Raw genomic sequence first — 19,075 nt, 5'->3', positions numbered from 1 at the left:
CAAAACCACAGGCATAAAATATCTCCTTATAATTTCTTGATAAATATTCATGGCCGTTGGTCGCCGCCTTCAACGAAAATTCGCTTCACGGCGGCTTTAAGATACTTTCTCGAGTTAAATTCCTAAGCCAAGCAAGTCAATACTTTCAAAGGCAGCTAAGATACTTTCTAAGATACTTTCCGGTTTGATGATAAATTTATTGGTTAATTAATTGGGAATTTGTGTTTTTTTTTAGGGGAAATTAATAAGGGCTTAAGGGCTAAAAATATTTAAAAATAAGAAATTATGTTTGTTTTTATAATATTTTATGGAGATTTTCTTACTTTTAGTTTTTTTTTCTACTTATTTTCATACAAAACCGAAAAGCAAGAAAGTGTGTCTGTTTAATGGAATAAATCCATAAATCTATCAAAGAAAACCATTTCGTGGAGTAAAAGTTACTTTTTTAAGGAATATTTTAAAGTTTTTTAGACTTGGAAACTTAAGCTTAACTTTCTTCAGAAGAAACCCAAAAAGTCTTAGTAAGTTAATTGATAAATGCAAATATAAAGTGAAAATATCAAGGAAAAATATTAAGACAAACTTCTTATATGATTTCTCTTGACTTTTCCTACCTAAAAACGACTACAAAGTTGTTTATTTTCCTAAAAAATCAGTCAAAATATATTCTAAACTGTAAATATAAAATCAGTAAAAAAAAAGTAACTAAAACTATCAGAAAAATCGTAACCTCTTCCCCTGAAACTCGTATTTTATGCCTTTGGAAAGATATGAAAAACCAATAAGATTTTCTTTGCCCTACAACTTAGTAAGAACTTTCGCTGAATTTGCTATTTTTTGGCGTATGTGTGTGTGTTTCAGCTTTCTATTTGTGTAACTGTGTGTGTGTGTGTGTCTGTGTGGGAATTTTCCCGTATCTTAGCCTGCATCTGCGTACAATGCTTGCAATTTGAGCTCGTTTTTGCTTTTGCTTTTGCTTTTGCTTTACGACAAATAAACATCTACGACAACGGTTTTTAATGTCGCCGCCATGCTAGGGGCAGCATTTTTGCCGCCTTTACGACCGCTCAGCTATCCCTGTTTTCCCCACCCACCCCAAAAAAAAAAAAACAAAAAGCTTATCTGCATCTAAGAGGAACAGAGATAGAGGGGGGAGGGAAAACTAAAAGTCTCCCATTGTGCCGGGCCATTAAAATGCATTCACATGCGTTTCGCACTGCGAAGAGCATTGTTTGACAGCTGTCAACTGGGCAAATCCCCGATCCTAGCAGCAGTCCCTTTTGAGAATTTTCCCATTTTCTATCCCTGGCCTTCATCCCGCCGTTTTTCCTTTCGGCCTGAAAATGGATAACAGAACGGAATGCGGCGTCGATGGGCCAACGTGGGGACCCTTTGGTTGCCACTTCAGGGGAAAATCGCCATCGACTTTCATGGCTGCAAAGGGTTTTCCACTGGCAGAATCCAGAAATTAAAAACAAAACAAAAAAAGAAGAGGAAACTCAAGCGCTTTTCAGGATATGTCACGGCCTTTGTTATTTTTTTTCCTTTGGCTTGCCTATGAAAATTGGAAATTCAAGGGGAAAAAAGAAGTTTAAAGAGAAGAATTTTTGGTTTCTTTTTTAACTTTAAAATTTAACTTTAAAATTTAGAAAAGGTTTTTTATGTTTATGATTTTCAGCTTTTTAATATTAACAAAAGGTTACAAAAAAAGCAGAGGAAACCCTCAAACTTGCATTTACTTTTAAAATTGTCTGAAACTAAAATATAATTTCCTGGAAATTTAAAAATTTTCTGCCTATAAAAACCTTCTAAAAAACGTATTTAAATAAAAGCCACACTTTTCCTCATGAAATATTTTATAAAATCAACAAAAGAAAATGCGTTTAAACGTTGGTGATTTCACGCCTAATTGGCTGTTGCAATATTAAACATTTTCCCAAATATTCCCCACAGCTATTGGCTTATAAAATATATGCTATATATCCTGTATATATACCCTTAAAAATATAAAATCGTTGATGATAAAAAAGGCTGTGTATTTGCAGCTTTCGAATTGTTTGTGCTTTTCCGCCGACACTATTTATTTTCATTTTCATTTTCATTTTACTTTCTGTCGACCTATCAAGGGATTATGGTTTTTGTGGCAGATCAGGCGGCAAACTTTAATTGCTTAATCGATGTTGCCTTCTTAATGTTGCATAACCGTAATGGGAAGGTGTTAAGTGGTGTGCTCGCAAGGATAATAAGTCCCTTAAATCTGCACAAAAAAAAAAAAAGAAATGCAGGTGGAAAATCGAAAGTTGAGAGTCCAGAGTGAGAGGCGAGGCAATTATCCGCCGCCTCGTCAATATGGCTCGATTCAGTTTGGCCAACAAAAGCGCAGGCCAAGGACGATTTTTAAATGGTTGCCATGGCAGAGGATAAGTTTCCGGATGAAAAGCGAAAAGAGCTGAGAGGAGGAGGTGGGCTGAAAAAGCGGGATGGGAAAACAACAGGAAGCTGGCAAAGGAATCAGTCGAAACAGGAAGGAAATGCTTAAACGATATGAAAATCCCAAAGTTGGCAAATATTAAATATTATTATTACTGGCTGTCGCTGCGGCTTTTGTTATTTTCACACAAGCTGAGTTTCCATTTGGCTTTTCCTAGGGGCAAAACATTTTCCCAATGAAATTTTAGGGCTTCCCATCAGCTTGACTTTGAGATACGGATAACATTTTTCCATTTCCACTAACTAAACCCCTTAAAATCTTAATCCTTCTATGATTACCTTAAATAATCTTTCACTTTACTTATTTTATTTAATAATTTTGAATAATTGATAAATTCCCTTAAAGATTGAATGGTTTTTCCCAGAAGTTTCTTTCTAGATTAACCTGTAAGGGCGTTTCCAGTTCGTTGGTCGTAAAAAATTTGTTCCGTGAGACGTTTTTATTATTGCAGCTGGTTGTGGTGGCTGGCATTTTGTCGGCAACGATGGGTTAATGCCATTGCCAATTTCGCCACCGGCTGTGTCCGACGCTCGCGCTTACCACTTGTTTTTCCTACAATTTTTCTGTTTTTATTTGCCACATTGTTTCCGTTTCCGCTTGGCTTTTGTCTTTGTATTGTTGGTCGCGCAATGTTTGTGTTTGCAAGTGTGTGTGTGAGTGTGTGTCAGTGTATGTGTTGGCAGTTTTTAATAACGCCGCATTGGCGGAACATATAGTAGTAGTCCGGCATCCAGCAGCTTTGGCTGGCCTTAACTCACAACGGCGGAGGCATCATCAAATTTTATGATCGCACTCAAACACTCATACACTCACGTGCCCGGACAGCAATTAATGAATGCCAATGCCGGGCCGCGTTTATGTGTCCGTTTTTCTTGCCGTACAGTGCGTACAGTGCTACGCCGGAACAATTTCGTCTTTTTATAGTTGCCCCATAAAATGAGTGGCAGTGTGCAAATGTGGCAAGTGGTAGAGAGGAGGGGGAAAAAGTGGGGTGCCTGCCACTTGGGAAAAACGGGAAATTATTGTAGAAATTTGTGGGAAAATTGTTATTTTAGGTTAAATTTTCCTTTATGATTTTTTTTTTAAGATTAAAATTATGATTTTGACTAAGGATTTGCTTGCTATATCTTCTATTTTTTATATAGTTTTTAACTTATTTTTTTATACAAAGAAATATTTTTTAAAAATATTTATTAGCTTTTCGTGTCTAAAAATGTTATGTAAATATTTTTAAACATTTTTTAACTTGCTTGAAGACAGCCTAAAAATTCTTTAAAATTGTTCTTTTATTTTTTTTTAACATTTTAAGAGACTTTTCTAAGCTCTATATATATATGGTTATTATTTTTTATTTATTTAAAAATATAAAAAAAGAGTTTTTATATCCTATGCTCTATATTCCATACCTTTTTCTGTCATATATTTATTTTTTTTTTTTTCAAATTTTCAAAAAAAGAAGAAATTTTCATCTATTGCCTTTCCTTTAAGCTAGCAACTTCCTAAAAATCTTAATACTCTTAATACAAAATCAAAATCTTCTTTCTCAATAAGCACCACTCATTTCTCTCAGTGCCCTCCCCTCAGTTTAGACAGCAAATATAATGGATTTGTATCGCCTTCAATTGCAATTGTGGAAAACAAAAGGAAAACCCGAAATGGATGGGAATTTTCATATTAATTCGAATGCCTGCAAATGTCAGTTTAATTAATTTGGAAGATGTTTACAATTTATGCCAGCCAGCCAGCCAGCTAGGCAGTCTTTCCTCCCCCCCGCCCTCCTCTTTCACACCATCAATTAGTCTCAATTAAAGTCTAGTTCAAGGCAGGGCAGAAGGATGAGTAAGGGGGAGTAGGGCACATTTGATTTTCCGGCAGGCTTTTCCTGTCCTGGACCAATCCCAATCCCATTTCGTCGCTTTTTTTGACCTTTCTTTCAACTTGACGCCATTAGGGCACATTTTCCAGCTTATTAACTCGGACATTTTTCCTGCTCCGCATTTTCCTGTTGCTTTTCTGCGTGTGTGTGTGTGTGTGTTAGTGTTTACCCTGGGCTTTCCTTCTAAATCCAACAAAATTTTATTTGAGATTTTCCCATCGCCCATCGCCCACCGCCCGCGTGCTATCAAATTTTATTTCCACATTCGCGTGCGCGCTCTTTAATGTTAATTTGTGTTGGGGGAAAATGCTGCCATGAAACTATGTCCAAACAGGCGTCAAGTTGCCAAACGATGTTTGCTAACATCCAAGCTAACCAACCGACGATTTTCCATCCCCATTTTCCAGTCTGGACTGGGGTTGGGTGTTTCGTTGCGGTCTTTCATTTCGTTACTATACATAAATTGAACATTTTGCCGCAATGCCGCACACATTTTGCCTGTTGCTGCTACTGCTGCTGCTGTTGCTGCTTCGGCAGAAAACAGTAGAAACATGGCCTGAAAATGGGCTGGAAAAGTGGGTGGGGAAAATGGTTATGGCACGGGCAGAGGGGGGTCGCAGCAAACAGATGGCAAAACCACTCGACGCAGACAAGGACGATGTAATAAAGTTAGAGCCTGTCAGGCGGTGTGCCACAAAAGAAATGCGGTTAGACGGGAAAAGGAAAGGCGATCCCACAACCATTTCAATTTCCCCGCTCCCGCCCCCCTTTTGATTTCCAGCGATTTCATCGCTTTCTCCGCCTTAAATGCCATGAACATGTCATTGTCAAGGACTCGCCTGGCTTCCACTCAAAAACACAACTCAAAAATATATATATCCTAACGTTGGGCAATCAATAAGGAAGTAGCTCCGTTCGCCTGCCCACCCCCTCGACACTCATAACATATATGTGACTCTCACCCACATGGGGCAGAAGAGATTCGCCAGGACTAGGGAAATATTCTAAAAAAGAGGAAGTAAGTCTGCTTGCTGCTGGGCAGATGAAAGCCACGCTGCCGAAAGCCGCTAACGAGGCAATTAGCAGGTGGAAAGGCTGACTTGCCGTTCAAAGTGCACTGTGGATTATTGGGAAATTGAGAAAATGGGAAATGATTTTCGATTTTGGTTACTGTAAAAGGGAACAACAAGTTGGATTTCCTATAAAAGGAAGTCCTTAGATATCTCTTTAATACTAAGAAACTTAGCTTTCCTAGCAGCTTGTTTTTCTCAGAGTGTAACCACTGGGACATGTGCTGACCATTACAGTGCCGGCCATGGCAATAGGTTCCCCCCAACTGTGGCCATCATTAGACTGATTTTGCAGGCCCAGCCAGCAGACTGCCGCTGCGTTGCCAAGGATTAAATTGTAAGGGGGGACAACTTCCGTTCAATTGTTGCCATGTTAGCCAGGGTCCGCCTTCTGGCCAACGGGGGGAGGTGGTTAGCATAGCATAGAGGTGGCACCTCAAAAGGTGGACAACAACAACAACAACAGCGATGCGAGGCAAACAAATTAGTTAGTTGGATCTTCCTCTTATTCGAGTGAGAGAATGTAAACAAAATCCGCACTTAATGCGGCTTAAGTGCGCCGCATAATTTTCCAACCACCCTAATTAGTAGATATATATATAGATATATATATATAGATATATATTCTGGGAAAGTTTTCCAGCGTTTAAGCCGCGAGTTGAAGCCCCTGAACTAGGCCATTACTTTGGCAACCGCCCGTAACCATCATCCAGGCGCTTGGGGTAATTAATTATGTATAAAAATATTCCCTTCTTTGGAATTATTCTTCATTTTTTTTATGCCATTTTTTATGCCTTTTTTTTGTTTTTTATTTTTATTTTCTGCTGCTTGCCTGCCTTTCCACACAGCAATTAAAAACGACGCAAATCTCTCTCGGCTTTCGGCTTTGTGTTTCGGTATTTGTTTTTACTTAAATAATTTTCCATCTTTTTTTTTGTCTGGATTGTGATGGAAGAGAGTGGGAGTGGGTGAGGGTAGAGGGTAGAGGGTATATGGGTGATGGGAGAGGGCAGGGGCACAGCTCTTTGTTTTGTAGATTTCTAATTACGACAGCCTCTTGGCCGGGGCTTTTGTGGGCTTTCGGCAGAAGTTCTTTTGAGACGGCGGCTTAATTATGTCTCCCCATGGCAGCCCATAAAAAAAAAAAATATATATATATAAATATGCAAAATAAATCCACGGAAAAATTTTCAACAAATTGAAATTTGATAGAAATATTTATGTATGAGAGAGAGAGAGGGGAGGGACTACTTTGTTGCGTGCGCAGACGAGATTTGGATTTGGGGGGCAATATTACTGAGGGATATTTTTAGAGGAAAGGAAGGGAAAGGTAAAACCCAGAAAAGCCTCACCCCTGTCTGTGTTTGTTCAGCGTGTGGCCTAAGCTCGAGCGTAAACAAAATTTCAAATTACACACAAAAACGTTAAAATGTTGCCGTGTCAGGTGAGTGTGGCATACAGTGAAAGTGCCGAAATTCTGGCCACGGGGCGTAAAAATCCCAAAATGGAGTGTGGAATGAAGTGAAGTGAAGTGGCATGGCAAGGTGGGTGGGTGAGGTAAGAGGCAGGCGGTAGGCGGCAGGCGGCAAGGAGCAAACAATTCAATTAGCCAAGCGCGGGAGGGGGCTGTGTGCGTTGCATTTTAATGCCAGGCCTAATTTGTTTTTATTTTTAGGTCCCTTACGTTTAAGTTTCAGTTTTAGGGGATTTATTTAGGTTTTTTTTTTGGGGAAATTTAATGCTAAAAACTTGAACTTGATTTTTAAACTAGATTTTAAGCAGGTTAGAGAAGGGCTTTTTGTTTTTGCGAGGCTAAAGTTTTAAAGGAGTTATCTTTTTTATGGAAATAAAATATTTATAGAATTTTATTGGATTTTTAAAAGGCATTTTTAAGGCTTAAATAGGGGTTTTTATTATTTTTAGTTGATTTTTATAGCTGCAAAATTTGGCTTACTTTATAAAAAAGTCTCAAAAAAGAATGTTTTTTAATTTTTTAAAAATGTGGAAAGCAAATATCATCTTCCCTTTCTTTTTTTGTATAAATTTGTATATTTATTTAATAATATTCAATAATTATTTGGCTAATAATTTATTATATTTTTTAGTTTTCTGTTAGATAAAATTGAAATTGGTTTATTTTTGATTTTTAAAACTATAAACTATGCCAGTCTCTTAAGTTCTTAAACCTTTCTAAAGCCTTTTTGCCCATAAAAAGAAAATAAATAACACATTAAAAAGACTTTCCATTTCCCTTAAAAAAAAACCATATTAATAAATACTAAAAATAAAACCTACTTTGCCCGTCGTAACCTATTTAAGCCAAGTTACCAACCAACGAATAATCATCTCTCCCGCACGAACTTTGGGTAAACGAAGCGAAAGTGATTCTAAAAGTTCTCTCGACGGCCAAGTTGAGAGGGAATCCTAAAAAGTTTTGGCCCACAAATGCTAACCTAAATTAAGAAAGACAGAGATGGAGTCATAATGAGTAAGAGAGATAGATAGAAGGGCAGAGTGAAACTTCCGGGGAAACTTAATAAACTGTCTAAAATTTGAGTTTTGCCTGTATGTTTGGCCCGGAATTTACTTTGGCTTCCATTGTTCTCAGGTAAACAAAGATTTCCCTCCGAAAACTTTCATTTGAAATTTGTTTGCCAAGTCGCATCTGTGGATGTTGTATATATTTTTTTATTTTCCTTAAGTTGAGCATGAGATTTACCAGACTTTCCAATCCAATTCGTCATAAAAAACAAGACAGAAAATATTAAAAATATCTACAAAAAAGAATAAAAAAGATTGAAAAGAAAGTGGAAGCCCAATGAAACGGCGCTCAACTACTAGGATTAGACCCTCGTCTCATCATATTTTGTGGACTTTGGATTTTTCCGTCATCTCCTCATTTTCCTTCTGTTGTTTCCCCCCACTTTTTCCTTTTTGCGGTTTTTCCTGTCCAAACACACTTTCGAGAGCTGGCTGTGAAAAACTTTTGCCGTAAAACTGTTCAAATATAAGTTGTTTTCAGTGGGCGGCGGCGGTTGTAGACGTGTGTGAGTGTGTTTGTGGAAAATGGAAAAGGCATCAAAAAAACAAAAAAAAAAATAAAGGGAAAAACGAAGATGGCTCTGCCTGCGGTCGCTTTGAGCGATTCTTGGTGGTAAAAAAGTAAGGCAAAAAAAAAAGAAGGGGGAAGGAGAGGTGCAAAGTGAAAGTTGGGCGAAAGTTTTTCAATTTGTTTATGCATCCAACAGCCAACAGGCAGCATCCAGCACACAGATGAGTGAATTATTGCATTAGAATTATGAGTTTTCAGTAGGTCCAAGCCATCATCAAAACAAAGCCATTTTAGTTGGCCAAACAAACAGCATTTGAAATATTTATGTTGTTTTTTTTTAACTGCATTAGAAGTGCTTTTTTCGGCAGTAAATTGGGTTTGTTAACTAGGAAAGTTGTTAAATTAAATGATTTAAGTGAAAATTAGTTACTTTAAGTTGAAAAATACTAAATTTGGGATATTTTTGTGTTATTTTTTCATCTCTTTTTAGAATTTGTAGTTGGAAAAACTAAACTAACTAAAAATATGATCATGAAACACCTTTATTTGCCTCTTACAAACCCACAAATCAGCTTAATTTTCCTCTCTTTATTTTGTAATTTAAAATTACGCTAATTTACACTGCCCACTCACTCACTCTCACGCTTTTTCCACCTTTTTCCGTGGCATCAAAAAAAGAAAAGAAGGGAGAAAGGGAAATGTATTAAATAATATTGATGTTGATGGCAAATAAATAATTAATTTATTACGCGCGGCGGCTTTATTGACAAACAAAACAGGAAGAGCGAATTGCAAATATGATGGCTTATATATATAGTATATATCCTATATATGATCTATATATATATTCATATTCGCATTATAAATATTTCTTTTTTTTTTGGAGCTTTTAAAATTATGAAATGACAGGCGGCGGGCGGCGATGATTTTTCATTTACTTTGTGTGCCTGCTGCGGAAATGAGAAATGTGAAAGGGAAACAGCAGGGGGGTATGGAAACTGCAGGGGGTGATGGAAAATCAGTGAAAGGGGGGTAGGGGGTGTGTAGAAATGCTGTATTTGTTGGTTCGCTCTTGTTTCGTCATCGTCATCGTCATCGGCCACTGACAATGATGGAGGAAGATTGATGCCTTTTCCTCGCCCTAAAACGAGAGCACACCGATATCCACTACACACACATGCAAGAACACACACACACACTGCATGGGTCTAAGGGTAAGCTCTGAATAATGCAGAGAGAGAAAAAGTGGGTGGTTAGAAAGTAGGTTTGCTATTTGTTAGCTGACTTGAAGTTCTAATTTTGTATTAGTTTTGGATTTTTTTTGTAAGCCAACTTTCTACTCTCTTTTTGCTTTTTCGAACTCCTTTTTTCTCCCTGTGTATGCATTAAATTTGCCAAAGTTTCGCCCATTTCCCAGTGTCATTCGAGTTGGGCAAATTGTTGCACAGTCCCATTGCCTCGTTTCGGCAAACACCTTCTATTTTGTTTTTTCCTTTTTTGTGGCAACACCAAATGATGGATGGCCCATCATTCCGAATTGGAAACAGTTGGGCTTTATTAGGAAAGTAAATAATTAACAGTTTTTCTTTGGCATTTGAATAATGTTAATGAAAGTGTGATAAAGCGAGAGTTTGATTTAAGTTTAAGTCTGTGACTTTTTTCTGAACTTTTTCTCTTGAATTTGTTTTTTTTAGTATTTTGATTTGAGGGAAAAAAAAGAACTTTTAAGTTGATTTATTAAAAAGACATCATTTGATCATTTTAATTAAGTTTTTAATTAATTTATTATTCCTACACCTGCTTAACAAACTTTCCTCTTAACAATTCTTAACAACTGCCATTTCATTTTGGAAATTGTGTTTTAAATTTCCCTGGCCATGTTGTAAATGGAATTGAAAATTCCAAAAAAAAGAAAACCACATTCGAAGCATCTTTTTTTTTATTATTTTACTGCGGCGAACGAACATGTTTTTTAATTATTTAACCTGTTTTCCCCACTGACGGACGCTTAACAACTCAGTTGGATGAACTGTAAATGTGGGTTCCAACTCTCTGTGCAAATTTGTGGCACATACACATACATACAGTCACACACACAGTCATACACCCTTGCGCTCATACATGGCCGTGACAAGAAAATGCAATTATGAAGCGAAATAAAACAATCAGTGGCAATCGCTTTGGGAAGCCCCTGGCCACTGTGGTCCATAGCGAATTCGAATTGCGAATCGGTGGGAGTTCGATGAGGAGGAGAGAGTCCTTGGCTAACAGAATCCAATCCTGATTCCGATTCCGATTCCGATCCCGAATATATCCTGCGGCCACGTTTTGGCTGTTTCGCAAAATATTAATCACTTCAATGGCAACACGGAATCAATAATTAAAAGGCACACAACAGCGCTCGCTTACCAAGGGGGGAAAGGCAGGCAACAGATGTTGCTGCTGCCGCTGCTGCTGCTGCTTCTTCTCCTTAATATCACGCATACGTACCGTGGTCCAAGGAAAACACCGTCGCCATTGAACATTTTGTACAGGTGCAGGGAAAAAGTTATTAATGGTTTTTGGTGGCTTACGCAATTTGTGCTGTTATTAAAGTTGCACTGCAGCCGCCTTTGTGGGCGGATGAGCCAAGCCAGTGTGTGTGTGTGGCAAGGACACCCGGCAATCGCAACATTATGCGAATGTGAATGTGCAACATCTGTGTGCAACTCGGAGGCAGGCTTAACTTTTCCAATGGCAAATGGCAAACGGACCAAGGACTCGTCGTCGTCCGCCGTCCCCCTTTGCCACATAATAAACAGCTTGCTGGTGGGATGGGGATGGGGTTGGGGCAAAGGAAGTGGTCACCACAGACATGTCCTTAATGAGAATTCCTCGTTCCAATCAGGCGTGGATTCGAAAACAAAGCAATTCTCGGCACAAAATGTGCTGGGAAAATGGAAATGTGCAGTAAATAAATATAAAAGTAGAAGCGATGGGGCACTAGAAAGTATCGCTGGTGATTGGAAAGCGCTGAAAATTCATTAAAATCAATCAAAAAGATAACTCTGATTGGAATTGAAAGCGTTTTACAAGGAAATCTTCGATGTATGTTGATTTATCACAAAAGGAAATCTTTGAAATCTTTAAAAAACCAATTCAAGAGGTTTGAAAACGCTAAAAAAAGAAATCTTTAAGACGATTTGAAATCTCTCAACCTAATAACCTTTTAATTCCTGCTTAAAACCCGCAAGAAATTAACTTAGAACCAAAGTAGCCTCTTATGGAAAGAGTATTCAGCAATCCTTAAGAACTTTGACATTTTTAAAACTACTTTCCACCACCACCCCCCTTTTGATTAATCAACAACTGCCAGTTTATTATCAGCAAATCATTACGAAACCAGCCAATAAGTTGATAAGCAGAACAGAGAGGGAAAAACCCTCCAAGCTAAGCTCGGACATGGGAAAACTCAATTTCCTTCTGTTTGCACCAGCAATCGCTGAACTGAAAACAATGAAGTTTTGATTTCTGTTTGAATTTTCCCAGCACTGTATAGATGGGATTGCTGAAGAGAAGCAGCAGGAGGAGGAGCAGCAGGAGCATCATCATCATCAGCGAGCCTGCAAATATCCCGAGAATGTGGAATTTTTGCGATTGCCAAGCTAAACCAAGTTGCAAATATCTTTGGCATTCCTCGTGTGTGTGTTAGATAAACGATATGCGAGAGTAGATAAACATATTCCCTTGGCACAGTCAAGCCAAGCCTGCCTTGTCCAATTTTAACGCATTATTCACCAGGCTAATGCAATAATTCGCTTGTGTTGTTCGGACATGCCAGGGATTTGGCTATAATGGCTATATGAATGTGGCATTTCAGTTTATGTGGTTACATTGGAAAATGAAGACGAGACTTAAGTCTATTTGGGCTGCTTCACTTCACTAAGGCCAAAAACATTGTGTCTGCCAATCACCTTAACACCGCCTAATTAAGTGAAATAAGTTCATTACTTAGTCTTACAGTTTATTGATTGAATAATTATAAGCTGCAAATACTAAGTTGCTGGCATGAAAGTTGCTTTGGCAAAGCAGAAAGTCGGAAAATTTATGTCATGTCATAATTGAATTTTCATTTTGGGCTGGCCCCAGAGAGAGAGAAAGCCCTTAAACTGAATAATTATAATAAAATCCGAAAATAAAAAACGAATTTTGCCAACCGAAATTGAGATTGAGTCTCTGGGCTTACGACTTAAGCTGCCCCGAATTTACTTTATTGAAAACTCATTAAAAAGTTGTAAAAATAAAACACACATTTTCCCATCCCCAATCAATGCGGCTGCCACTCATCAAAAGCTCATCAGTTTAACTTTTAGCTTTGATTTCTGAAAAGAGGGGATTCTCCCTGTTTAAAGTTCTTTAAAATAACTTCTTTTTTTTTTGGCAGAACTAAGAAGGGAAGTCCAAAACTGATCACCTGTTTACTTTCTGTCACAAAATTTCTTTTCGATTTAAAAAAAAAGAACAGAAAAGGGGGAGTTGAGATTCCAAAATGCCTACGAATACAGCTAAGAAAGGTTCAAGCGTAGCGGAAAAGCAGGAAAAGCAGGAAATCGATGGAGGCGAACGATCGGACACCGAAAGCGTTTTAAGTGATGTGGAACCGCATCATGTTCATATTGTGGAGGATCCGAATGTCCTGCGAATAGCTGTGATGGCTTCTCCTGTGGGTTATCTTTCGATTTCTTACTATTTACAAACACTAATTTCCCTCGTGTTATGACTAGGAGGTTACCCTGGGTTTTCTTCTAGCTGGAGTTGGCTATCAAAGGGAAAGGTTTCGTAACTATATGATGGTGGAAAGCGGTGGGTTGTTTGGATATTTTAGATACCTTAACTTGGTTTAACTTTTAACTTTAGATACTCCCCAAGAGGAACTTGAGAGGTTCTTTCTTTTGGTTTACAAGAAGGCCACTATTGGCATCATCATTCTCGATTATGATGCGGCCAAGAAACTGAGGAATGTGATGCAGCGTTGCCAGCAGTTGCTGCCCATCCTGGTCACAGTGCCTAGTAAATCCTCATTGACCACGTATTTGGATAAAAAGGAGCGAAATCGACGGCTACGCCAAAGGGATGCCTATTAGGATTTGGGTTTTTAGTGACTATTTCTAACTCCCCCTTGAGCTGTGATTAAATTTAATAAATAGAGATGGGATTATGTACGCTAAACTAGTTAGTTTGATTGAGTTTTATGGAAGGTTAATGATTAACTTTGGTTGTTAGAGAAGGAAAGGGATTTCTCTAGAGAAAAGTTGAAGGAAAAGGGTTTAAACTTTGAAAGTTGGTAGATTATAGCTACCAACAACCTTATTCTATGATTATATGACTTCAAAATCTAACAAATTTCGATATATTTTCATTAATTATCATTAACTAAAAGCCACAGTTTCCCATCAATACCCCATTTTCCACTGAATTGTAGTTTTACTTAACAAACTTTTCCCTCTATTTATTCTCAGTTAACACTCCCGCAAAACCAAAACCAACACCGAAAACCAACTAGTGAGATAGTTTCTATTTGGGTTTTAACCGAAACAAAAACCAAATAGACTTACTTCGAAACGAAACCAAACAACAATGCAACAATCTGTGGCATTTGGATAAAACGGAACGGCTGTGTGTTGCCATTTTGGATTGAGTTTTCCGATTTTCCGTTCAGCTTTAGCAAATTAATTACAATTACCTTTGCCTTCGTTCGATTGCACTTGGCGAATGTTTTTGACATGGCCGCAAAGCATTTTCAATGCGAATGGTTTTTTGGTTAAGAGAGAGAGGGGCTGGCCTTCCCGCTTTTCACGAAACTTTTTCTCTATGTGTGTGTGTGTGTGTGTGTGTGTTGGTGTGCCGGGGAAAAGCCTGTCAATGGCAGGAGTGAGGAGGGAATAAAGTTGGCCATAAATTCGAAGCAAATTGAAACAGATTCCTCTGTATAGTGCGCCTCTTCAAAGGGGATTTTCTGGAATTTCCAGATGCCAAGCAACCTGCGATGATGGCTCAATGTCGAAAAGTAGTTTCACCTGTCCCAAACATACAGTATAAAGTGGCCTTAAGGTCCGGGACATGTCTTCCACTTCAACTTCAACTTCATCTTCATTTTGATTTTGATTTTTCTCTTAGCCGAAGTCAATCGCAACGGGCGATTAGCTTTCGGGGTCATTTAATTGAATCGTTTGGGCGGGCAGTCAAGCAGCCGGAAACTCGCAGCCTCGGCTTCTGTAATTTATGCGCATATATATAGGTTTTGCTTTTACTTTCAGTTTGTGGCTGATATATACTCCCATATATATATATGAAAAAGCAAATCGAAATCACTTGTATTGGGGAAAATGTCAGCAATTAATTTGGTTTTTTGGTCGCGCTAAAGTGAATTAGCGCCGAAATCTGTGGAAGTAGGACAACTGCCAGGACCCTTGTCGAAAATCGAAAGAGCACTCCTCCACGACCTGCTTTTCCTTCCTCCCCCTGCCATCTGCCCCCTGCCTTTCCTGCTTAACTCAACTGCCGCCTTCTTAATCCCTAAATCTGGCTGTCTGTCTTTTGGAGTCTTTGATTTTATCGGCGTGAGAAAATCAAAGCGCTCTTTGAGGGCGTCAGCGCCGCCCCCCTCCTTCAAAAATGAGCGAAGTGTGGAAGATTTCTTTTTGGGGAAATGACACTCTTAGAAATATGTTAGAAACTTTTGAATTTAGCTGAGATTATGGAGATTTATAGACAAGAAATATTTAAGTTAATCTAGAAAGTCGCTTCTAGCTTTGGAACCTCAAAATTTCCGCGCTCTGCATTTCCCAGGTCTTAAGGGCTCCCTTTTTCCCCAGTGTAGTCGTCGTTACTTGATACTTGAGGCGGCGAGGGTGCAGGTGCTCAAGAAGGTATATATAGAGAAAGTAAGAGATGGCAGGGCAGGGCATGCGTAAATTTAATTACACTTATGCTCATGGGCGAAGTTTGCTTGGCAGCCTCAACTCATGTCTCGATTTGGCAAAGTTTCCACCTCAAAGGTTGAGCCTCCGGGCGACAGGAGCTGCCAGAGTTGGGACTTTATTAAAAAGGAATTCCAATGATTGGGTCTGAGATTCTCCTTCTCCTCCCTCCCCTTCTTCTTCTTTATCAAATAACACTGATTTGCTTGGGTTCAAAAGGTATATGGCCAGGATGAAAGAAAAATAATAATAATAATAATAATGCTGAATGCTGAATGAAAATGGGAGAGTAGAGATATATAAATTTATTGATTTCCCAACTGCATTCCTTGAAAGTGCAGCCTTGTTATTTGCATTTCCCATCGTAATTGGCAGACCTTTTCCAGCTCTATCTTTTACGACTCTCTCTCACTCTCTCTCTCTCTGTTTTGTATTTCATAAATTTTTTTGTTGATTCTGTAGAAAGGTTTTCCCGTAGGCAATGCTCTCAGATAATGCTGCACAAAGCTTCAACTTCAATTTCATCCAACAAAGGACTCGGGCGGGCAAACAAAAAGTAGCGTCAAAAAGGGGATTTTTGAAGGGAGGTGGTGGTGGGAGGGGGGTGGTTGGGGTAGCTGGTAGTCCCAGAGCAAACAATTACAGCCTTGAAATGTATATTCCAGCTTCCACCTTTTTTCGCCTACCCTGCTCAGCCAAATTCCATATTTATTTTGCAAAAGAATGCCAAAAAAAAGGAAGCAGAAAAATATACAAAAAAAAAAAGCAGAGTAATAATTTGATTTTTGAACGTTCGTTCGTTGGTTCTTTCCATCGTCCTGTTAGTTCTCGTTCAGCATTGTGCTTTGTGAGGGAGACGAAACTACGTTGAATTTAATATACTCGGCCAGGCATATTGCGTATACGCCGTGGTATCAGCATACAAAATATATATGAAAAAAAAAACAAAAACGCAAATCCTGGCGGGCTGGGCAAAATGAAAGGGGGAAAATGTGTATGAGTTTTCACCAATTTTTCGGGGTTGCTCATCAGCTTTTTAGGCTTAGGGCTTCCCGAGTCGCGGCTCACAAGGTTTTTCCCTGAAAATTGAAATAACCAAAACCATTTCTCCCAACCGGCCCCCCACCCCAAAACACACATACTATAACCAAGCCATTGGATACGAATGCGGCTTAAGTGGCTGGTATTGTTTTTACATTAAAATATCATTAATTTTCATGCCTGGCTGTTTGCTGGAGGCTTCAGTTTCTCCTTCTCTTCCAAGCCCATTCTTACATCTGGCACCCCTGCATCATAAGTGGTTGTATGTGTGTTTGTGTATATATATATTAAGCCATTAACACGAGGCGTGAAATGAGCACATATGTATGCATGAGGTGGCAGGGCGAAGGGATCAAGATCAAGATATCTGTTCAATACCTTGCAAGGGATATAGAAGGGGAAATAGGGAAACTGAATCTAAGGAGGTTGTATTTTTTAGTAGGTTTAAAATGGAGTGCAATAGAATTGTTTTGAATGACCACAAAGTTAATTTTTGTGGGGGAAATTTAATAGAATTTTTGGAATGTTTGAAAGGTGGAGCCTAGAAGTATGCTTTAAATTATGAAAGTTAATCCCTCAAAGTAAATTTAAAGTTCTTTTCTGTCTTTAAAGTTAGTTAATACTAATCACGATGACTTTCTTGCTCTTATTCAAAGTAAATTTCATCAACGACTAACTCTGTTGTTTATTTTTAGATTTTTTTTTAGAAATTTAGACAGAAATTTAATTTTTTTATATTTCAAAAACTGTTTCACATTTTTCAATCGCAGTTTTTACTAAAAATAATTAATTGATATTACCACTATTAAATATTGTAAAATATAAATAAATTTTATATAAAATTTCACAAAATCCATTACTAAGATGTATAATTCCCCAACCAAAAAACTGCCCCCCGAAAAGACACATCTCAAAGGTTTCCATGGCACTTGGTATCATTTTGCTCAATTGTATTACACATTTTTTGCCCTTGAGTGACACATATACTTTGCTACCTAATCCCCAAACCCCTCCACCACCACTCCATCCTCCTCCTCCTCCAAAAAAGACGATTCGAGTCAGTTTCTAATGGTACTGACCGGATAACGTGTGTTGCTCCAATGACCATTTCAAGTCGGTCAAAAAAAAAGGAGAAGATGGTAAAAAAGACAGTGAAATTGAGAGTCTTAAAATGCCACACAGATAAGCTGACACATACAGAGACATACACACACACACTCACACTCACACTGATGCATTCTAGCTGAATAAGCGTGGCAACAGCCTATGGCCCAATAAAAAATCAAAAGGAATAAGTTGTTAATATTTTTTCGATTTGTTTTTCGCTTTTGCCTGTGCGCGAGTGTTTGTGTTTGTGTGTGTGCTGCCTAAGCTGCCAATAATGACAAATACACAGACAGGCACCCACGCACATACACAAACACACACACACACACACACTTTGGCACAATTGGCTCTAAAGCTGTGCGACGTCTGAGTGCCTGGATACAGTGTCATGCGTGGGAGGTCTCCCTCTACTCCTCCCCTCTCTCTCTTTGGTAGTCCTTTTTTATCGCCTCCTCTTCGCCTGGCTTATACGCTCGGTTGCCTGCCACACCACCAACACACGCACATACAACCATCACATTTACACACACATATGCCGCTTACCTGTCAATGTTGGCATTAAAATTTGCCTTTCGTATGACAACCCACAGGCGGAACATCCGAGGGCAATGGGTGGATGCAGAGAGAGAAAATGTTAAGAGGAAAATCTAAAGAATGAAGATTTCATTTCTAGTCATTCTAGAACTTAAAGATCTCTCAGGAATAGCTGGTATTATTATTACCGAAAGTTCACAACTGTTACTATCAATTATTCAAGATATGTCATATCTATCACCTTGATACAGCTTACCCTTCTGCAGATTACATCCTCCTCTTTTGCCATTAAAAACTACATATTTATAGTTATTTCTTATCGTGTATTGACCCACCTTCATTGGCCCGGAGTGAAACATGTTAACAACACAGGGTCAGGTGCGAGGGGCGGTGGTTGGGTGGCTGGATTTTTGGGTACTTTACTGACAGCCTCGCATTTTGGGCCACTCTTTTTGCTTCCACTTCCTGTTTTTGGTTCAGTTTTTCTTTTTTTTTCTATCTGTTGCTGTTTCTGAAGTCCTGCCGAGTGGGTGGTGGGTGGTTTTTGGTACTGTTTTTACGTTGACGCGATTTTCTACATGAGTTGAGGCGAATTGAATCATCGGTAGTGAGTGGGGAGGGGGGTGAAGTGAGGCAGTGGATGGTCTACCCACGATCAATCACTGGAGAGCCAAAAGGGAACCAACCTGAACCCCCCTGCCCCCTACTTTTCGCAAAAATCAACCAGGTAGCCACTGTGTGAGCCCCGTGTTAAAGTGACGCAATTTGTGTGAGCTTAATTTGCTGCTACATTACGTATTTTCCATCCATGTTCTTTGTCTGTGTGTGTATGTGTCTGTGTTGACCTCTTTTAATTAGCAAACAAAACTTGTTTTTTCCTTTCTCGCCTTGCGGCTAAACATTATTCAGTCTAAAAAACAAGCTGCAAGTTTCATAATTAAGTTA

At 38.7% G+C, this 19,075-nt stretch overlaps 1 protein-coding gene and 1 long non-coding RNA gene across 2 annotated transcripts in view; both read left to right on the top strand.

Annotated features, from left to right (window-relative positions):
• LOC108103897 overlaps positions 1 to 19,075 on the top strand; it is a 35,664-nt gene that overhangs the window by 9,066 nt on the left and 7,523 nt on the right. The gene's annotated exons all lie outside the window — the stretch shown is intronic.
• On the top strand, positions 12,786 to 13,697 carry LOC108103895. The gene is made up of 3 exons (XM_017209640.2): positions 12,786 to 13,191; positions 13,253 to 13,331; positions 13,386 to 13,697. Exons 1-3 carry the CDS (start codon positions 13,018 to 13,020, stop codon positions 13,610 to 13,612), a joined length of 480 nt encoding a protein of 159 aa, XP_017065129.1. The 5' UTR covers positions 12,786 to 13,017; the 3' UTR covers positions 13,613 to 13,697.

The sequence above is a fragment of the Drosophila eugracilis genome, unplaced genomic scaffold (genome assembly GCF_018153835.1).
Source record: "Drosophila eugracilis isolate 14026-0451.02 unplaced genomic scaffold, ASM1815383v1 contig_408, whole genome shotgun sequence".
NCBI lineage: Eukaryota > Metazoa > Arthropoda > Insecta > Diptera > Drosophilidae > Drosophila > Drosophila eugracilis.
The sequence above is the reverse complement of the archived record's forward strand: the minus strand, read 5'-3'. Positions and strand labels throughout refer to the sequence as shown.